At 35.0% G+C, this 19,348-nt stretch overlaps 1 protein-coding gene across 1 annotated transcript in view; it reads left to right on the forward strand.

Annotated features, from left to right (window-relative positions):
• Positions 1-15,852, forward strand: part of Sec63 (SEC63 protein translocation regulator) — a 61,775-nt gene extending 45,923 nt beyond the window's left edge. The window contains exons 15-21 of the mRNA XM_076858374.1: positions 1,211-1,276; positions 1,474-1,659; positions 4,864-5,022; positions 6,970-7,071; positions 10,054-10,152; positions 13,558-13,662; positions 14,769-15,852. Of these exons, the coding sequence (XP_076714489.1) occupies positions 1,211-1,276; positions 1,474-1,659; positions 4,864-5,022; positions 6,970-7,071; positions 10,054-10,152; positions 13,558-13,662; positions 14,769-14,912 (861 nt within the window). The 3' untranslated portion in view covers positions 14,913-15,852. The remainder of the gene's footprint in view (positions 1-1,210; positions 1,277-1,473; positions 1,660-4,863; positions 5,023-6,969; positions 7,072-10,053; positions 10,153-13,557; positions 13,663-14,768) is intronic.
• The last annotated feature ends 3,496 nt before the right edge of the window (positions 15,853-19,348 follow it).

Consider the following 19,348-nt stretch of genomic DNA (forward strand, 5'->3'; position numbering starts at 1 on the left):
AATATATGTTGCATTAAACCCCATGTTAAATATATCAAATAAAAAATGTTAATTTTATGATAGCAAGTGGTAAGGAAGCATTTTGTGTCATGGACTTGGGGATGGATGGTGCCTCCTGGGAGAAGGGAATGCCAGGCCAAAATTAAGTTCAGAACCTAAAATTATAATTTTCACATGCTGTGGAATTCCCAGACTGAGAAATGAGCAAAAAAAATTGTTCTTGGGCTATTGACATTTCTGGGGTAGTTGTATATTTATGTGGGTGTGGGGGGGCCATAGGGGGAAGCCTACCTGGACTAAGGAAAAGGATTAAAATCTTTTCCCTTCTATTCTAATCAAGTAGTGTTGTAGAATTCAGCTAATAAATGAATAAATGAAGACGTAGGAAGTGCTGATATAATTAGACTGGGGAGTGGCAACCTTTTTCTATAAAGATCCAGATAGTAAATATTTTAGGGTTTATAAGCTATGTAGTCTTTGTAGCAATACCTGAACTCACAAATGGCATGGTTGTGTTCCTATAAAGCATTGTTTTAAAAATTGGTGGCATGCCATAGTTTGCTACCTCTTAGTTTCTGTTTTAGAGCCTGATCATTGGAATTGTTTTTAATGCTTCCAGAGAGTTTATGAAACACAATTCACATCACTTGACATCTTCTAGTATAGTCTTACTAGTATGTAAAACTTTATTTTACAGCTTCTTTATTGATTCTAAAAGGATTTTATGGTTGGTGGATATATCTTTAGCATATGTAGATACTCTTTGTGATCCACAGATACAATAAGCAGTGTCACTGACAATAATGAATAAACTAATAGTAGTGTTTTTTTGAAATTCTTAATGTTAGAAAATAATCTGATGTTCAAATTGTAATAACATTAGAATATTCACATTTGGTTGCTGTTAAATAAAAGTAAAATTTTAAACTGAAATTTTTTGTACTTAATAATGAATTTGCTTATCTTAGAACTTTATTTCATTAAGTAGATGATTCTTTTAAATGTATTTAAGACAGACATTAAGACTTTAGAAGGTAGCTTCCTGCATATCATACATCATAAGTTAATAAATGCTGAGTCTAATACCCCTCCCTCAGTTGTAAACAGCTTAAAAAAATAACCGATAACACATTTTTAAAACATTCCTTTGTTTATCTGAAGGGTAAATATAGGCTGACAGAGTTTATCTTTTTCTTCTTGCCACCCCTAGGAAGTATTTGAAAAGGAACAGTCCATCTGTGTTGCAGAGGAACAGCCTGCAGAAGAACAGCCTGGGGTAAAAGCTAGAATTTTCTTAACTTATCTTACTTGGAAAGAAATTTTTATTTACTTCCTGATGGGCTTATATTACTGTGGGAGAGTAATTTAGCTTATGAAAACATTTAGTTTAGCCATTTCCATCTCAAAATTACTGACTTTCAAATGAAACTGTTATTATGATTTACAAAGCATGATGTGTGTTGTGATTTACAGCAGCAGCAGGGTGATGCTAATAAAAACAAGACAAAAGGAGGATGGCAGCAAAAGACGAAAGGACCCAAGAAAATGGCTAAATCAAAAAAAAAGAAGCCTTTAAAAAAAAAGCCTACACCTGTTCCTGTTCCATTATCACAGACAAAGCAACAGAAACAAAAGCAGGCAAATGGAGTCGTTGGGAGTGTGAGTATATTTATTGTCATTGTAACTATTATTATTGAGGTAAAATATACTGAAATGTTTAAATCTTATGTGTACAGCTCCTGAAGTTTTAGATGTATATGTACCCATTAACCCAAATCAAAATTTAAAAACCTTACTAGCATCCTAGAAAAGCTCCCTTTTGCTCCTTCTCAGTCAGTAACCCCTTCATTTATCTCATCTCTTCACCTCTCATTTTTCTGACTATAATCACCAAAAATTAGGGGTTTTTTTTGTTCTTATATTTCACGTAAGTGGAATTAGTTATATCTGCTTGGTTTCATTCAACTTAATGTCCATGGTGTTCATCTTTTTGCATTATGTGTAGCAGTAGTCCATTGTGTATATATGTGTGTGTACATGGCATTTCATTGTATGAATATGCTATAATTTAATCTCTGTTCTCTGCTTGTTGGACATTAAGTTATTTGCAGTTTTTACTTAATATGAATAAAGGCTCTGTGCTTATTCTTGTGCGTTGCATTTTGTGGATAAATTACTGGGCTATAAGATGTATTTTAACTCACCAAAAGAGCCTATTTTCCAAAGTTTTGCCATTTTATGCACTGTAATCAGAGTATGAGCGTGTAGTTGTTCTGTGGTAGTATTATTTAGGATGGTTTTTATTGGTATATACCAGATGACTTAACATTGTTGAACACCTTATCATATACTTGGTTCTTTTTTCCTGCTGGCTTGTTTGTCTTATGGATTTGTTGGTGTCCCTTATACATTCTGGATAAGTGTTCTTACTGTCCGCCCCGATATATATATATATATGAGAGAGAGTTTTTTTTTTTTTTTTAAAGTTGCTGATGGACCTTTGTTTTTATTCATATGCAGTGCTGAGAATTGAACCCAGTGCATTACACGTGCCAAGCAAGCACTCTACCACTGAACCACAACCCAAGTGCTGTTTTCCCCTCTTAATGGTAGCTTTTTGATGGTTCTTAATTTTAGTGAAGTCTGTGTCATCAGTCTTTTGCTTTAGGGTTAGTGATTGTGTGTCGTGTTTAAGATATCTCAGTGTAACTCAAGGACATTGACATATTTTTCTGTTTTCTTCTAGAAACATTATTGTGTTACTTGTTACATTTAGCTCTATGATCTGTCTTGAATTAATTTTCATGCATGGTATGGAATACGGGCCACCTATTCCAGCACTGTTTATTGAAAAGATCCTTTCCTCAGTGAATTTCAGTGGCGCTTTGTGGTAAATATTGTTTATGATGTGTTGGTTTATGGAATTTCTAGTCCATTTCATTTATTTACTTGTGTGCCAGTTCCATACTGTCTTAATTACAGCTTTATGCTAAGTCTCGAAATAAGACTTTACTCAGTCATCTTAGCTATTTTAGGTCCCTTGCATTTCCAACTAAATATTTAGAATAAGCTTAAACTACCAAAGTTATTAGTATTACATTGAATTTGTGGTTTAGTATGGAAGAATTGACATTAACAATGCTGAGTATTTTTATTCATGATCATAGTTTATCTTCATTAATTTGGAACTTCCTTAATTTTTCTCAGCAGTGCTTTATAATTTCTAGTGACAAAGGTATGACAAATTTTACATTAGATTTACCTCTCTGTTTGATGCATTTTCTTGGTGTTATTGTGACATTTTAAAAAATTATTCTTCAGTGTTTGTGGCTGACATATAGAAATCTGGTTGCTATCTAAATATTGCTCTTGTATCAAAGAGTCTTAGCCATTTGTAAAAATATTTTAATGAAGATTTTCCAGATATGCAGTCATGCTCTGTGTGACTGGATATAGTTTTACCTTTTTCTTTTTAAGCCTAATGCCCTTCTTATCTGCCTTGCCTTTCTCTGTTGGTTGGAATTTTCAGAGTGATATTGAGTAGAAGTGATAATTGTACACACCCTTTACTTTATTTTTTATCTTAGGAAGAAAGCAAAACAGTTATTTTACTACCAAGTATATTGTTAGCTGCAGGGTTTTGTATCCTTCATCAGGTTAAGGAAGTATTTCCTTCCATTTCCTATTTGCTGATAATTGTTTATCATGAGCAGATAGTGGATCTTATTAAATGCTTTTTCTGCATGTATTTAGTGATCATTTTATTTATGTATTCCTTTTATTAATGTGGTGAATTGTATTGGCGGATTTAAAATTTTTAAATCATACTTGCATTCCTGGGTCAGACTGTTTTTATGAGAGGATATTGATGTTTCTTTTTTTCTCTTTTTAGAAGAAAATATTGGTGTCTTTTTTTCTCTTGTAATATCCTTGTCTGCTATGATATCTGACCTCATTAAACAAGCTAGGAAGTATTCTCTTTTTTTCCTGGAAGATCTTTTTTCCTTCTTATTTGGAAGAATTCTTTAGGGAAACTATGGAAAAGTTTTAAACATAAGCTATTTCTTCACCTTGTTTCATAGGGTATATATTTTATCCTTTTCTTACCAGTTTATGTTAATTATTTTCCAGGGAATTTGTCTGTTTCCTCTAAATTAGAAGTTTATTGGTATAAATCTATTTATAATATTCTTTTATTTTAATGTCTGTTGGATCTGGTTAATCTTATTTATTTCCAATATTTTGTATCCTCTTAAATATTCTTGCCTAGAGACTTTCAATTTTACTAATCTTTTCAAAGAACTGTCTTGGTTCTTTTGTTTTCTTGATTTCTAGTCAATTATTTACTTCAACTTTCTTTGCATTTAATTTGATACTCTTTTTCTTGCTTCTTGAATCGAACACTATTATTTTTGCCTTGGATATTGACTTTCCTTAATATGTTATAACCTGTTATAGAAGATGACCCTATACTCCAAAGACAGTATTTTTCAGTAAACTGCCCATTTCCTCTCCTAAATAAAATGTATTGTATAATTGATACTTTTGAAAGCTGAATCATCTTAGCTATTGTGGTAGTGTACTTTGAAAATAGAAATATTTTTATCTTACGAACTGTGAAGAAGGGATACAATTACTAATCTTAGACTAATAAACCAGGTGAGCCAGATGTTAAAGTTTTCAGTCTTACTCCTTCATCTTTATAAATAAAAATGTTCATAATTTTCTAAAATTCTGCTTGGATAGTGAAAATTTAATCTTCAGCCAGCTTAGTTATGTTGATAATAAGTTAGCTTCAGGGATGCAAAATGATCAATATTACTAGAAATATTCAAAACTTTGTGCTTGCTTTTTTCCCTTTAGGAAGGTGGAGTGAAGGAGGATGAAGAAGAAGTTTCTGACAAAGGCAGTGATTCTGAAGAAGAAGAAACCAATAGAGATTCCCAGAGTGAGAAAGATGATGGTAGTGACAGAGAATCTGATAGAGAGCAGGATGAAAAACAAAACAAAGATGATGAAGCAGTAAGATGAATAGATTTAAATAACTGGATTATGCCCCTGATGATTGTTTTGGGTTTTGTTAGTGTTCATTTGTTTGCTTGCTTGCTTGCTGTTTATCTGTCTTAGAACCTGTGCATTTTTTCATTTAACTTTGCAAATTTTTTTTAAAGGAATGCCAGTCAGAGTTTATAAAGAAAAATTGTTTCAAACTAGGATTGGAAATCTAATTTTCTTAGATCTTAAATTGCTAGGTAGAGTAGATCCTAGGTCTGAGGTGAAGTCAGTTTTCCTTCTTTAAGAAATTTTCAGTATTAGGGTATCTCTGGAAATATGAGTAAGGGAAGGTGGACTGCAAAATGGGAAGCAGTTACTTGGAAGGCCCTGTCACAGGTTCCAGGTAGTGTTTAGGTGAAGAAACATTACTGTGGACTTTATGTCAAGAGGTGGTAAGGGAGAGCTAACATTATGGAATAGTCACCTTGTTTCATGAGTATATAAGACATTTAAGGAAGTTATTAAGATGGTTAAGTATGAAGCATGGGGCAAAAATCTCATAGTGTGAAATTGCGCATCATTTATAGAAAAACTATAAAGGAAGAATGTGGTGGACAAATAATGGTCCTTAGAGACTCACTGCAAACTGATGAGCTGTTTCCTTTGTGTTTGTTGGTGTTTTTTTCTTTTTTAAATGAAAACGTTAACTGCCTTTATTTGATCAGTACACATGGTATATGCGTGCATTGAAATATCATGTTGTACACCAAAATATGTATAATTATTTGACTATAACCCTTCTGGTTTGGACGAGAATCCCTGAATAGCTTCTGAGGCAACAGGAGAGACCAGGGAGAGGTAGAGGGCAAAAGAATAAAAGGAGTTAGTGCACACATCCTTAGGAATGGTGGACAACAACGTGGATAACTACTTTTACTTTTTGCTAGGCCTTGACAGTTTTGTATTTTGAGAATGAAAATGATTGCCAAGAAATAAAATTTGTCCAAGAGATTATTTCCCTAGCTTCACTTTTGGAAAGTTGACATAGTCTTTCTTGAGTGTCTTAGTGTTAATAGAGGTGATCTTAAGATTTTGACAGACTTATTTTTTCAGATGACCAAAAATACATTCATGCAGCCAACAAATAATTATTCATGACCTGTCCCATCCCAAGCATTGTCTTAGATGACAAGGAACGCAAGCCAAATAGGAAATAGTTTCTGCCCTTGAATGATAACACAGGCTAGTGGTATAGGCAGACTTGTAAATATATGAGATTAATGTATATCTTATGCAAGGTATAATGACGGCACAAAGGAAGCAGTGATCAACTCAGTTCTCAGACAGAAGGAAATTTGTAGTAGGCCTTATTCAGGAATTTGTACTAAATTGGCCCTAAAAGAAGAACAAATAGGAATTTGCCAGACAAAGAAAGGGAAGAACAAAAATCCATACAGGGTTTAAGAAGAGTGAAATAGTTTGCTAACTTCAGCGAAGTATAGTCAGTTTGAAATAATGAGAATAAAAAGCATCAGGAGGAAAGCAATGACAGGAGATTAGCTGTAGGCCATGGTCAGATTATTAGCCAGGCACCGTGGCACACACCTGTAATCCCAGGGAATTGGGAGGCTGAGGCAAGAGCATTACAAGTTTTAACCCAGCTTCAGCAACTTAGCAAGGCACTAAGCAACTCAGCAAGACCCTGTCTCTAATAAAATATAAAAAAGGGCTGGAGATGTGGCTTGGTGGTTAAGTGTCCCCTGGTACTAAAAAAAAAAAAAAGGAGGTTATGGAGATTATTAATGGCTCTGTAGTGCTATGGGGGTTAGAGGGATTGCAGTTTTGAGCTAGGAGATGATTTATGGGACTGAACTTGTTCTAACCTAATTAGTTAATTAGCATTTTTAGGAATAATAGAAACTCCTCAAAATGGGCAAACCCTACTAGGTTTCAGATCTTTTTATTCTTTACCAGGAGTGGCAAGAATTACAACAGAGTATACAGCGAAAGGAAAGAGCCCTACTGGAAACCAAATCAAAAATAACACATCCTGTGTATAGTCTTTACTTTCCTGAGGTGAGTTACACATAGCCTATTCACTTTCTCTTCTCCTAAGATATTTCTTATTTGGATTTTATTGCTCTTTGGAGTGTACCTGCTCAAATACACTAACTGTGATATATTCCTGATTATGTTTTTAAAGGATACATTGCAATATGAATTGTTTTTAGTGAATATGTTGTTTGAAAGGAGGATTGTTAACTTTTAAAATACTTCTGTGATTTCCTGTGCTTCTGTCTTTTCTGAGCTCATATTACTTTTGTGCTTAATGATTATTTCTCATTAGCAGTCATCAGTATTTATCAGACAAATGTATATTTTGCCTTTGACTGCTTGACAGTCACAAACCTCACCCCTGTCAAATTCTAATAGGATGAAAAAAATTCTTAAATTTTCTTTCTGAGGATTCTGTAGTTGCCACCTGGAACCATTAGACTTGCTTTGATCCCAGTTATTGCCCTAGTCTGTGGAAATGAGTGAGCCTGTGGCTGTGGGACCAGCTGTGTTCTGAGCCCTGAGCAAAGTTCAGTAACAGCTAAGCATGACTGAGTCTCAAGCTCAGGACAGAGCATCATTATAATGCTATTTGTTCTCTTGTTTACTTTGTTATTATGCCTGTTCAACTTTTGATCTATTTGCTAGCTATGTTATTTGTCTTTCAGATTACTTTGGGATTCTCTTAACACTTTGCTTTTGAGGATGATTCTGTCTGTGGAGCAGAGGTCAAGAACTGGGACACTGTTCCACAGACTGCCACACAGCTTTGCTCTTTATTCACATTTGATTGTGCTCTCATGTAATAAGTCTGCTTTCTGCTTGAGAATGTCAACCCAGAGATGCTGGGGCTGCTTAAGGCAAATTCCTAAATAATTTGGCTCTCTTTAGTAATAAGTGATTGGCTCTGCACAGACTGTTGTTTTGACTTGGATAGAAGTCTTCCCAGGATTCCATCTTAATGCACACACTGATCTTCTGGCGTGTCTTGAGCTTTTAGCCCATCTGTTGAGGGCATTTTGCCCACTGCAGAGGTAGTCTGCCAACACCAAGCATCCCAAAAATCAAGTGAATAAATTCCACTCATTTGATTGGTTTAAAAAGTGCTATGGGATATATATACTGCATAATTTGTACCCAGTTTCATTTTAGACCATGTTTAATTGGTAAATTAAACATCCATTCATTCCTTTAGAACATTTTATCAGTGGAAATGCCTTTTTCTAGTATAATCTGTTTATACATGATAAATATCTCAAACTGTCATTTATCACATGCAATTTTTTTAGGATCTTCCTGACATTTCCTTGTCTATTTTCCGATGTACCTAATTACCCTCTTAGTAATAATTGACTTACATTTTATTGAAACTCATTTATTAGTATGTTAGGAATGGATGAGAATTGCACACAACTGAAGGATAATTTTCAAAAAAGGTGCAAATAACTCAATAGAATGTCAGTTTCACTTTTTAAACAAGTAAATCAGTACCTATGTACAGTGTCATTGATTGACATTCATCAGCTTCTTGTAAATATTCTGGAGTGAATTTCATTGTAATTAAATAACTTGAGAGAATGAAGGGAAAGGCAGTTTCTAAATAGTGAGGTAAATAAGAAATGCACACTCTTGAACATATCCCTATGCTGCTTATAGTACATACATGATATGGTAATCATGTTTCTGACACATCAGAACCACTTAAATGAGAGATTGAGGTTGTAACTCATTCTAATAATCATAACTGTCATTTATTATACCCTGTATGCTAACAGAAATCTAACATGTATTTTCCTTGTGTTATCTTATTTCATCTTCACAACATTCCAGACACTCATCATTTAACAGAGAAGGAAAACTAGATTTAGAGAGGTGAACTAACTCAGGTATAGGTAGCTTTAAAGCAAGTATTGGCAAAATACAGGCTGCAGGCCAAATCTAGCTCCCTGCCTGTTTTTGAAAAAAATCTTTATTTACAATAAAGTCTTAATTAAAATACAGTCCCACTCCCCCTTTTCAAGGCAGATCTGAGTAGCTACAACAGAGACCCTGTGACCCACAAAGTCTAGGTTCTAATATTCCTTTTTTTTTTTTTTTTTTAAGAATTTTTAATATTTATTATTTAGTTTTTGGCGGACACAACATCTTTGTTTGTATGTGGTGCTGAGGATCGAACCCAGGCCGCACGCATGCCAGGCAACGCACTACCGCTTGAGCCACATCCCCAGCCCTAGGTTCTAATATTCTATTTTGAGACTATCACACTATTTTGTATACAAAAATGCATAGGCAAATATTATATATACAGGTATCCCTATTATGATTGTCCTAACCCTATGGCTGGACAGATGACTAAACAGTTATTGACAAGAGCTGTAATACAGCAATGGTTACTGAGCACATTGAGGTTTGGTGCTTCCTTGTCTTTCTAAATTTTTTAAAGAAAATAGTTTTTTGCCCAACAGAAAATAGTTTTCTGTTTCTTCCTGCTGCCGTTGTGCATTCTGATGGCAGTTTCTTTACCCAACTTTTTTAGTGTTCCTGATTTTTTTTTTAAGTTGAACTAGAAATGCTTTTAACATATTGATTTTTTTATTTGGCTGCCTGAGTTCTTTCCACTCCTACTTTGTAGCTTTTGCTTATTACGTGTTAAAAGATTATTTGTTACATGATATTGTAAAAGTCAATATATTTTTTAAGAATATCTTTTGTCATTTAAGGTGAATCAGGGTTTTTTAATATGGAACCCATCAGTAGACTTAAACCCCCAGAATTGCATATAAAATTATTTTTGAAGAGTAAGGAATGGATCTATAAATAGTTAAGAACAGTTTATTAATTTGGTAAATTATTGAACCAGGCACTGTGTCAGTGCTGAGGATATAGCAGTGACCAAAACAAGGACAATATTCTGAAATAAGACAAACCAAAAATGCTTCTCTAATTCTTTCTGATTATTGTACTGTTGGTTGTTCTTATTGTTTTTTTTCCTCCTCTTTCCAGGAAAAACAAGAATGGTGGTGGCTTTATATTGCGGATAGGAAGGAACAGACGTTAATTTCTATGCCATATCATGTTTGTACACTAAAAGATACAGAAGAGGTAATTACTCAATAATATTTCCATTTTTAACAATGTACAGCATCTCATCGTCATGCTGCTTGATAAAATCTGCTTAAAATATCAGTTTATCAGAGCTTACTGCATGTCGCCAGCTGGCTGGGCTGGCGAGATGAGCTGGGTTCAAAGGAGCTGGCTCATTCGATAAATAAACTGAGAAAATGGTGAAGAACCCACACAAAACAGGAACATGAGTTTTGAGGAGGGAAATTCTCAGTGACCCCAAGGGTCTGCTCCATGCTGGATAGCACTGGAAGGAGCAAGATAGAGAGCACACCTGGAACCGCCCCCCTAATTATTGGGGAAAAGATATTTGATAAAATGTTCCACCAGAATAAGACAAGGGTGGGGTTTCGAAGGGTGGAGTCTTGCTTGGTGATGTTTTGTGGTCAGCAGATTGCTTGATGTCTTGGCAAGTCACACCCATCTGAAGTGCTATGTGGGATCACAGGCAGAGCGAAAGGAAAGGCACACTTAAATTGCACAGCCCAATCAGCGCGCGGTGCCAGGCCAGTCCCCTCATATGCTCAAATGTGCATAGCTCTCACACATAGCCCATGGATGGCTTGCAACAATTGAATTCTGTTGTGTCTGTTGTCTTACTATTCCCTGATGTCTTGAGAGTGAGCTCATTGGACATTTATAAAGAAATATTAGAGGTAGGTAACTTGGTCACTCTTTTAAAAACTCATCAATATAGTTTTGGCAGTTTTTACTGTTAGTGTTCAAGAGCATTTTTCTTTGCTCCTCCTCTCCAATTTAATATTTTATAAACATTTATGATGTAAGAATTGGTGGATTTAAATTTTTAGAATAGAATTTTTGACTGAATGGCATTGCCTGCTTTTATAACATCATAAAAGTAGCTTTGTGATAAACATCATTTACCCTTGGGAACTGCATTCTGGGTTTTTTTTTTTTTTTTTTCCTTGATGTTTTTGGCTGTTACCTTTTCTAGGAAGAAGGTTCTGTTTGTCTGGACCAGGCAGACAAGGGCAAGGGTCTTGAATTTCAAGATATTTCTAGATGTTGATTTTTAGTACAAAAAAATCTTTAAAATAATTTTCATAACCATGCAGTAAATGTGTGGAATAGTTAATACTTATTTGATGCTTAAAGATAAAGCCAACTCTTAAGTTGTATTTGTTTTGACCTTTTTTTTTTTTTTTTAATTTTTACCTGTTTTTAAATAGGTAATGCATTCACCTAAAATTTCAGAAAATATAAAAGTGCATGAAGTGAAACATCTTGCATATGTTTTCCATCACCTTTTCCTTTTCCTTTTCCTGGAGACCATCAGTATTATCAAATTTTTACGTATTCTTCATGTAATATTATATGTAAATTGTAAACGAATACATACGTTATTATTTCCCCCTCAGATTTTACACAGAAGATGGCATATCTGTTTTACACCTTCCCTTTTTATCCAGTAATACAACTTGGACATGTATCTATTTTCCAAGATCGGGGGAGCCTTTTGTTTCATAAGCGCAACACAATTATAATACTCAAGGAATTTAAAATTGGTGTGATATTATCTAATACACAGTCCATATTCAAATTTCCTCAAATTTTTCACTGATGTCTTTTTGTTTTGATTTGTTTCTAAGTTCAGGATCCAATCAGGGATTACACTTTGCATTTGGTTGTTGTGCCTCTTTAGAATACTTTCTTGTCCTTTTTCATTTTGAATTTTTCTTGACATTTTTCAGGAATCCAGGCAAGGTATTTTATAGAATATCAGTTAATATGAGTTTGTTTCATTGGTTACTCCTTATATTTATCTTAAATATATCTGGCAAGCATACAGCACTAATGATGTACATACTTAGTGCATCACATCAGGGTGCGTTATACCAGTTTGCTCCACATTGATGATATTAAGATTGATCCGTTGTAAAGATACTCTCCCCACTCATCTGTGTGACAGTATCTGGGCTCTGTGTGAATATCCTGTTCTCCCAGTCTTTTGCCCAGTCATTTTAGCATACATTGATGAATCTTATCTAAATCAATTTTTATGCTGCTCAATGTTGTTTAAATTTTCTGTTTCTTTTTTAGAGTGGAACTGAACACTTTCAGTGGGTTCAAGACATATTTCTTTTTGTGTCTGTTTGTGATCATTCCTCATTTTTGTTGGATCTTTTAAATGGGTTTGAGTTGTTCTTTTTTTGTTGTTTGTTTTTTTGTTGTTTTTTTTTCCAGTGATGTTAAGAAATCAGCCTGCTGTGACTGTGTGGCAAATATTTCTCTCTAGTACTAAGATGGTTTTTAATAAGCAGAAAACAATTTGTTTATCCATTTTCCTTTATTCTTTGTTTTTGAAGTATGGTTTATAAAATTTTTTTTGTAGCTTCTAGATGATGTTATAGTTAGAAAGGCCAAACTGAAGATGAGAGAGAAAGAGAGTAGGTGTGTGTATGTATGTGTGCACGGGTGTGCATGTGTTTCTATACTGGGGTTCCATCCCAGGGCCTGTGCATGCTAGGTTAGTGCTCTGCCACTGAGTTACATACCAACCCTGAGGTTGTTTTGTTTTGTTTTTAAGATTCTCCCGTGATTTTGTTTTTCTAGTTTTATTAATTTTTTATGATAGCCAAGATTATCTCAATATATAATCTTGGCTACAAAATATGAATTCTGGAGGTTTAGATCACCAAAGCATCCAAATGTCATTTAAAAAAATGTACTCTTCCTTCACCCAAGTGGAATTGAGATACCTGAGGGTGTTACTGTTTGTCTTTGTAGTCTGTGATTTTTTAAAAATATTTTTAAGTTGTAAATGGACACAGTATCTTTATTTATTTTTATGTGATGCTGAGGATGGAACCCAGTGCCTCACATATGTGAGGCAAGCAAGCACTCTACCACTGAGATATAGCCCCAGCCCAAAGTCTATGATTTGATGGGAATTCAAATACCTATTTGACCTTTTAAAGGGATTGGTCATTTATCCTAGTAATAAGAAACTTTGACCAGTATTATCTCCTGTCTATATTTTTATTAACTCCAGCATTTTATTTTACTTTTATACTCCGCTTAATTTCTTCAGTTTACCCAAGATAATAGTCAACAAAGAACATGGTTGTTTACTTTAAATATGCTTTCTTGAATTGTGAAGAAACAGATTAAAGATTAACCCCCATCGGTTCTGCCTAATAGATTTCCTTTCTGTGTAGAGTATGTAATAGATAAACATATATTTCATGTATGTGTATTTGTTATTGTTGTTGGGCCTTTTGTAACAAGTCATGATTTATAACTTCCTGTATCACATGAATGAATAAAACATGACTGTTAAGTACTCTGGTCTAGTAATTTTAAGGGTATGCTGTTGTTTCCTCCTCAAAATGGAGATTTTTAAGTGTTAATTTTATCTTCTAGGTAGAATTGAAGTTTCCTGCACCAGGAAAGCCTGGGAATTATCAGTACACAGTGTTTCTGAGGTCAGACTCCTATATGGGTTTGGATCAAATTAAACCATTGAAGGTAAGAATAGTGTCTCTTCAACAAGTGCAGTAGCCTGTTGGAGTAAATACTTGAGTGTGAGGGAAGCATTTCTAGTTTTGCAATGCAAAGTAATAACGAAAAAGAGATCCTTCCTTACTTTGTCAATAATAAACTTACATTGTTGAGTAGGATTTTTAAGAGGTATGATTTAGAACCTTGACTATAAATTATATTAATGATGTATTTTAATATGTCCTAATATGCTGTAACTTACAGGGCCTCATCAATATGTTCATTTCTTTTAAAAGCATATAGATTTTACTGCATATTCTATTGGAGTGTTTTTTAATTATAAAATCATTTTTAAGTTCATCTTAGAGCATATTTTTTTTTTATCACTTGAACACACTTCTATCAGTGTTTACCAGTTCACTTGAACATTTTATAGAAAGCATTCTGTTAGGAAAAATGGTGCTGATATATTCTTGCATGGAAAAGAGTAAAATGAGCCTCTCTTTTCCCATGAGAGCTCTACTAGAGCTTACAAAATATCTTTTAGAAGGTCATATTTTAGTTTTTCTTTTTTTGGGTGGGGGGGGGGAGGTGAGCACCAGAGATTGAACACAGGAGCACTAAAATACTGAGCCACATTTCCAGTCTTTTTTAAATATTTTACTTAGAGACAGGTCTTGCTGAGTCTGGCAAGGGTCTTGCTTAGGGCTTCCCTCAGTTACTGAGGCTGGCTTTCATCTCGAGATCCTCCTTCCTCAGCCTCCTGAGCCTCTGGGATTACAGGTGTGTGCCATCATGCCTGGCTCCCTAGTTTTTCTTCTTTCAGCAGAACTTTAAGATATCACTCAGCACTTCTGCTCAAGAATTACGATCATTAGTTTTTGTTCTACAGAAATGCATCCATAAGTAGTTTTAACTTCTATAAGAGCAGAATATTAAACTAGTAGAAATTTAATTATATTTGTATGTTAAAGTAGATTGGCATTTCTAGGATGAAGTGTCAGTGTGTTGAATTTAGAGTTATATCTGTAAAAATCTATATTTTGCTGTGGTAAAAGAAAAGCTATTCTTTATCAGATGTTTCTTCCATTATTCCTCCTTAATTTTCTAACATCTACATTCCTTCTTCATAGTTGGAAGTTCATGAGGCTAAGCCTGTGCCAGAAAATCACCCGCAGTGGGACACAGCAATAGAGGGGGATGAAGACCAGGAGGACAGCGAGGGCTTTGAAGATAGCTTTGAGGAAGAAGAAGAGGAAGAGGAAGATGATGACTAATCAGTACTATGAGTGGACCACAGTGTTTGCACATATTTGCAAACTTTTGCTGTTTGGAAGTGTATAATAAACCAGAAACAGTGCAGAACCAATATTGAAGGAAGTGTTAGTTTCTTTACTAGAAATGGTTGCATAAAATGACTAGGCAATTGGCCGTGCCTTGGTATAATCTGGGGAAAAAAAAAAGTTTAGAACGTTTAGGGCTTATTAAAGTCTTTCAAGTATGGGATGGTGCATTTATTTCATCTGCAAATTATAATAAATCCTTTGTTATTATAACTGTCCAAAGTGTGGGCTATGTATTATCTGATCAATTTATGGTCCCAGTAAAAGTCAAGGTACATGAAAATTTATAAATGAGCAACTTTTCTTTGTTCAGCTTTAGTTTTAGTATGATAAACATCACATATGTTTTAAGTAACATCTCAAATTTTGCCTTGATAAGCTCTGTTACTCATTTATTGATATTTTGCAGGTGATGAGACTATAATAGCTCCTTACATGGATTTAAGCCTTTTATTTTCACCTTTCTTGGTCATAAGTTGGTATTCTCTCACATTCCACATAATATAGAGGGCTACATTTTGGGATTTTGCTTTCTTAATTGCCCAGCGTTATTCGAGAGATTATAAAGATGGCTTTTAATGGCTTAAAACATTTTTAAGCCTCTATCTTAGTAGATCAGGGCAGGATCTAATTCTTTTGATAAGCTAGCTATAGGTCTAAAAGTAATTGTGGGACCATATGTTCTCTGATGTTGGTGGTTTATGTTATCAAACCTTTTTTAAAAGGTTCACTATAAAAGCTGAACTACATTCTTAGCTTTTAATCTACCTGACTCTTATCAGAAGCCTTTTAAGGAAAATAGTATAACATGCAAAGGAGGGATCTTTTTGTATTCATTTTGGACTCCTGTTAATAAAATAGAAGTTTGACTCATTTTATGTTTGCTATTGTCTTTTTATTTTTAGAGAAAGGACATAAATAGGGTAATCCATTCTTTTTTTTTTCCAACTAAAAATTTAATATGACTAAGTGACTGCTATCTTTGTATACCATAGGAAAACCCCTGAGTGAGAGGGGTTTCCACTCACATAGTACAACCAAAAGAGTTGTTCTTAATATAAAATAGATATGTGTATGTGATGAATCATTGGGGTGAGAGGAGAATTTTTATTATAATAGACAGGGAGGAAACAAGACTATAATATTATAAGATCGATTAGAATAATCCTCATCAAAATTTCCCCAGGCCAAAGTACTGTTGGAGTACTGTGACCTTGTTTATTTAAAGGGTTGCTACTCTCCATACAGAATTACCATTGTTATTTTGTTACTATAGTAGTTTGAAATAAAATTTGGAAATTAGCAAAAGCAAGAATGACTTTTGGTTCTAAATTTAGAATGCAATACTTGCTGTCAAATGGTCAGAGAAGTTTTTTCATTAGAACCTTATTAACCAGTCTAGGGAGCCCTCTTGGCAGGCAGGAAGCTGTGCCACTGAAGATTTGTTTCACGTTACAAGTAAGGGTGGGTTTACTTTTAAAATCAGGTTTTGTGGTGAAGCTGCAGTGTGGGTTGAGGCAGCTGCTAGTAATGCAGATGATGCAGGGAGTGCTTACTCGAGTAAAAGGAGAGAGGTCAGAGAAAGCAAAGTGGCATAAGGTCAAGGACATTGAGCAAATAAGAGATAATGTTAGGGTTCACGTTTCCTATACTTCTTGAAACATACTTTTAAGAAAAGAATTTATTTTTTAGTGGTAATTTTGCCTTAAGGAGGTTTTGCAAAAGTTCATTGAAACAACTGAAGAGGTGGATTTCCCACCCTAATAAGTCACCATAATGCAAAAACGGCCTCACCTCCGTACTAAGAGAGGCTCACCAATTTGTTTTCCTTTGCCCTTTCTTTGTGTGATGTGTATAAATATCCCAATCAAATAAAACCAATTAATGCATACCTTAGGTACCTCTTTCCATACTGCAGTAATGGAAGAACATTTGTGATTCTAATCTCTCCACTAAGTCACTGAACTCCACATCCCTTCTTTCTATGGAATGGGATTATAATTTACCCCTAGATTGTATTTAATCTCATGGAAATTTATTAAATGACGTTTCATTTTCCTATCAAAAAACAGTGACTTTATCAACAAAATAAATGAGCATCTAGATGAAAACAATGTGAACAGAATGAAATTGGTTATTTTTGAAATTATTTAAATCATGAATATTTTAATCTCTTTAAACTGGTAAAGTACCTATTAAAACCAAATACAGCCTTCCAGGAGACTTTATTGCCACTATTGAAAGCATAATCAGTGGTAAATGTTTAGCATTATAAAACTTGATGTAGGCCCCCATGTGTTTTCCATTTAGAGATCTCAATCTCAAAGTTACTCAGATTGCTGGGTATGGTGGTGCACCCTGTAATCCCAGTGGCTCCGTCCAGAGGCTGAGACCGGAGAATCGCGAATTCAAAGCCAGCCTTAGCAAAAGCGAGGTACTAAGCAACTCAGTGTCCCTAAATAAAACAAAATAGGGCTGGTCAAGTGCCCCTGTATCGCCCCCTACCCAAAATTAGATATTCATGCCCTCTAAATTTTTAAATTTAATTGAGCACATTGAACTAGTTTCTCCATGTAGAGTAATTCTTTGTGCTCTGCTGTACTTCTGCGCTGAGGGGTTGGAGCCAGGACAGGCTGCCAGCTGTATCAGCCACTTTGTGTTGGGAAGCAGGGGAACAGAGACACCAACATCTGATGGAAACAGGTAGCAAGGCATTATTCTTGCCATGATGTTTTTTCAGTTATCCAAACTATATCCTGTAATGTTCTTGAGTAGGAATTGATATTTCAAATGTAATCCAACATCTTACATATTTTTAAGGGATTATTCATTGGTCATCAGGTGTTGACTGAGTTTCTATGTACCTGCCTCTGTGTCTGGATTCTGGGACTATAAAAATAAAGTCTGTGTTAAGAACTCACTGGTGTTCAGTCAGGCAGACAGGTGGTGTGCCATCTCAACCCATTACCTTGACTGGTAGCTGTTTGGATGCCTTTTTTGTTTTGCTTTTGTTTTTCCATTACAGACAGAAGAAGTTATTTGTTTTAGAGATTAATTGTTTATTACTTTTTTTTTTCAGGTAGGCAAACATCACCCTTTGTTTTTAAATGCTTCTTTAAAGAACTTTTCCTCTCACATTCTGATTCAGCTCCATGAATCCCCTATTTAGTCTGCCTTAAAGTGAAACAACGATCAGTGAACCATAACATTACATTTACTAACTGTGTAATGATTATTTCAGATATGTCTCAAGAAGTTAGCACCAAGCAGCTTCACACATTTAAACTTGAAGCTAGGGCTATTTTGCAAAACTCTAGAGAAAAAAAAAAAAAAAAAGATGTGATCTTGTACATTTTCCTGTAACTGAGCTAAAAACCCAAATAACAGCAATTATTGACATGCTTTAGGGCTGTGATTTCAGGTGGGGTGGTGTACATCCCAGGGGTATGCAGATGATCAATCCATTGAGAAAATGTTAAAATGATTATTTGTATTTAATCTCATCCTTTAAAATTTCTATTTTTGTGTGTTTTATAATGTACATAATATATTGTACAATTGTACACTTATATAATTTATAAATAAATACATTTATTGGTGCATTATATATATTTTTTTCTGATTCCGTTGCATGACCTAAACAACTGGACACCAATACTTGGTGGTACTAATAGGGTGACATTAAACTCTGGGCCTTTGGCATTCAACCATTTGAGATCACAAAGTGATGTACTCTGCTGGTGGCCAAGTTGGCATTCACTGTGTCCAGCTCTACTGTTTTTCCCAAGAACAGAGTGATGCTTTTGAGATGGAGTTGAATAGATTTGGTGTGGGGGTTAATTGAGAAGGCTTGGTGCTGTGGCACCAAGTCTGTAATCCCAGTGGCTCAGGAGGCTTAGGCAGAAGGATTGTGAGTTCAAAGCCAGCTTCAGCAACTTGGTGAGGCCCTTAACAATTCAGTGAGACACTGTTTCCAAATAAAATACAGAAAAGTGTTGGGGATGTAACTCAGTGATTAAGCGCCCCGAGTTCAATCCCCAATGCCCCCCCCCAAAAAAAAGGCAATGGGAGGGTTCTAATCAGCCATTGTCTGTGGAAAGGAAGTGGCGTAGGTGAGGTGCTGTGAATGTGCTAGTGGCTGCTAGCCAGGACTCTGAGCAAAACCGCAAAACCTACACTCAGTGGGCTGGACAATCAGTAGCTGCTGCAAAGGTCATCCACTCTTTTCAGCACTGGGTTGTTCAGTATTAATTTATCAGCCTGTGTGCACAAAGGGAGCTGTGTTTCTCTTACCTTGTTGAACACGTCAGAGTTACACCTTAAAACCTGGATAAGGGCAGCAGTGAGCACTGCTTAGGGACCCAGTGGCT

The sequence above is a fragment of the Callospermophilus lateralis genome, chromosome 6 (assembly GCF_048772815.1).
Source record: "Callospermophilus lateralis isolate mCalLat2 chromosome 6, mCalLat2.hap1, whole genome shotgun sequence".
In the NCBI taxonomy this organism is placed as follows: domain Eukaryota; kingdom Metazoa; phylum Chordata; class Mammalia; order Rodentia; family Sciuridae; genus Callospermophilus; species Callospermophilus lateralis.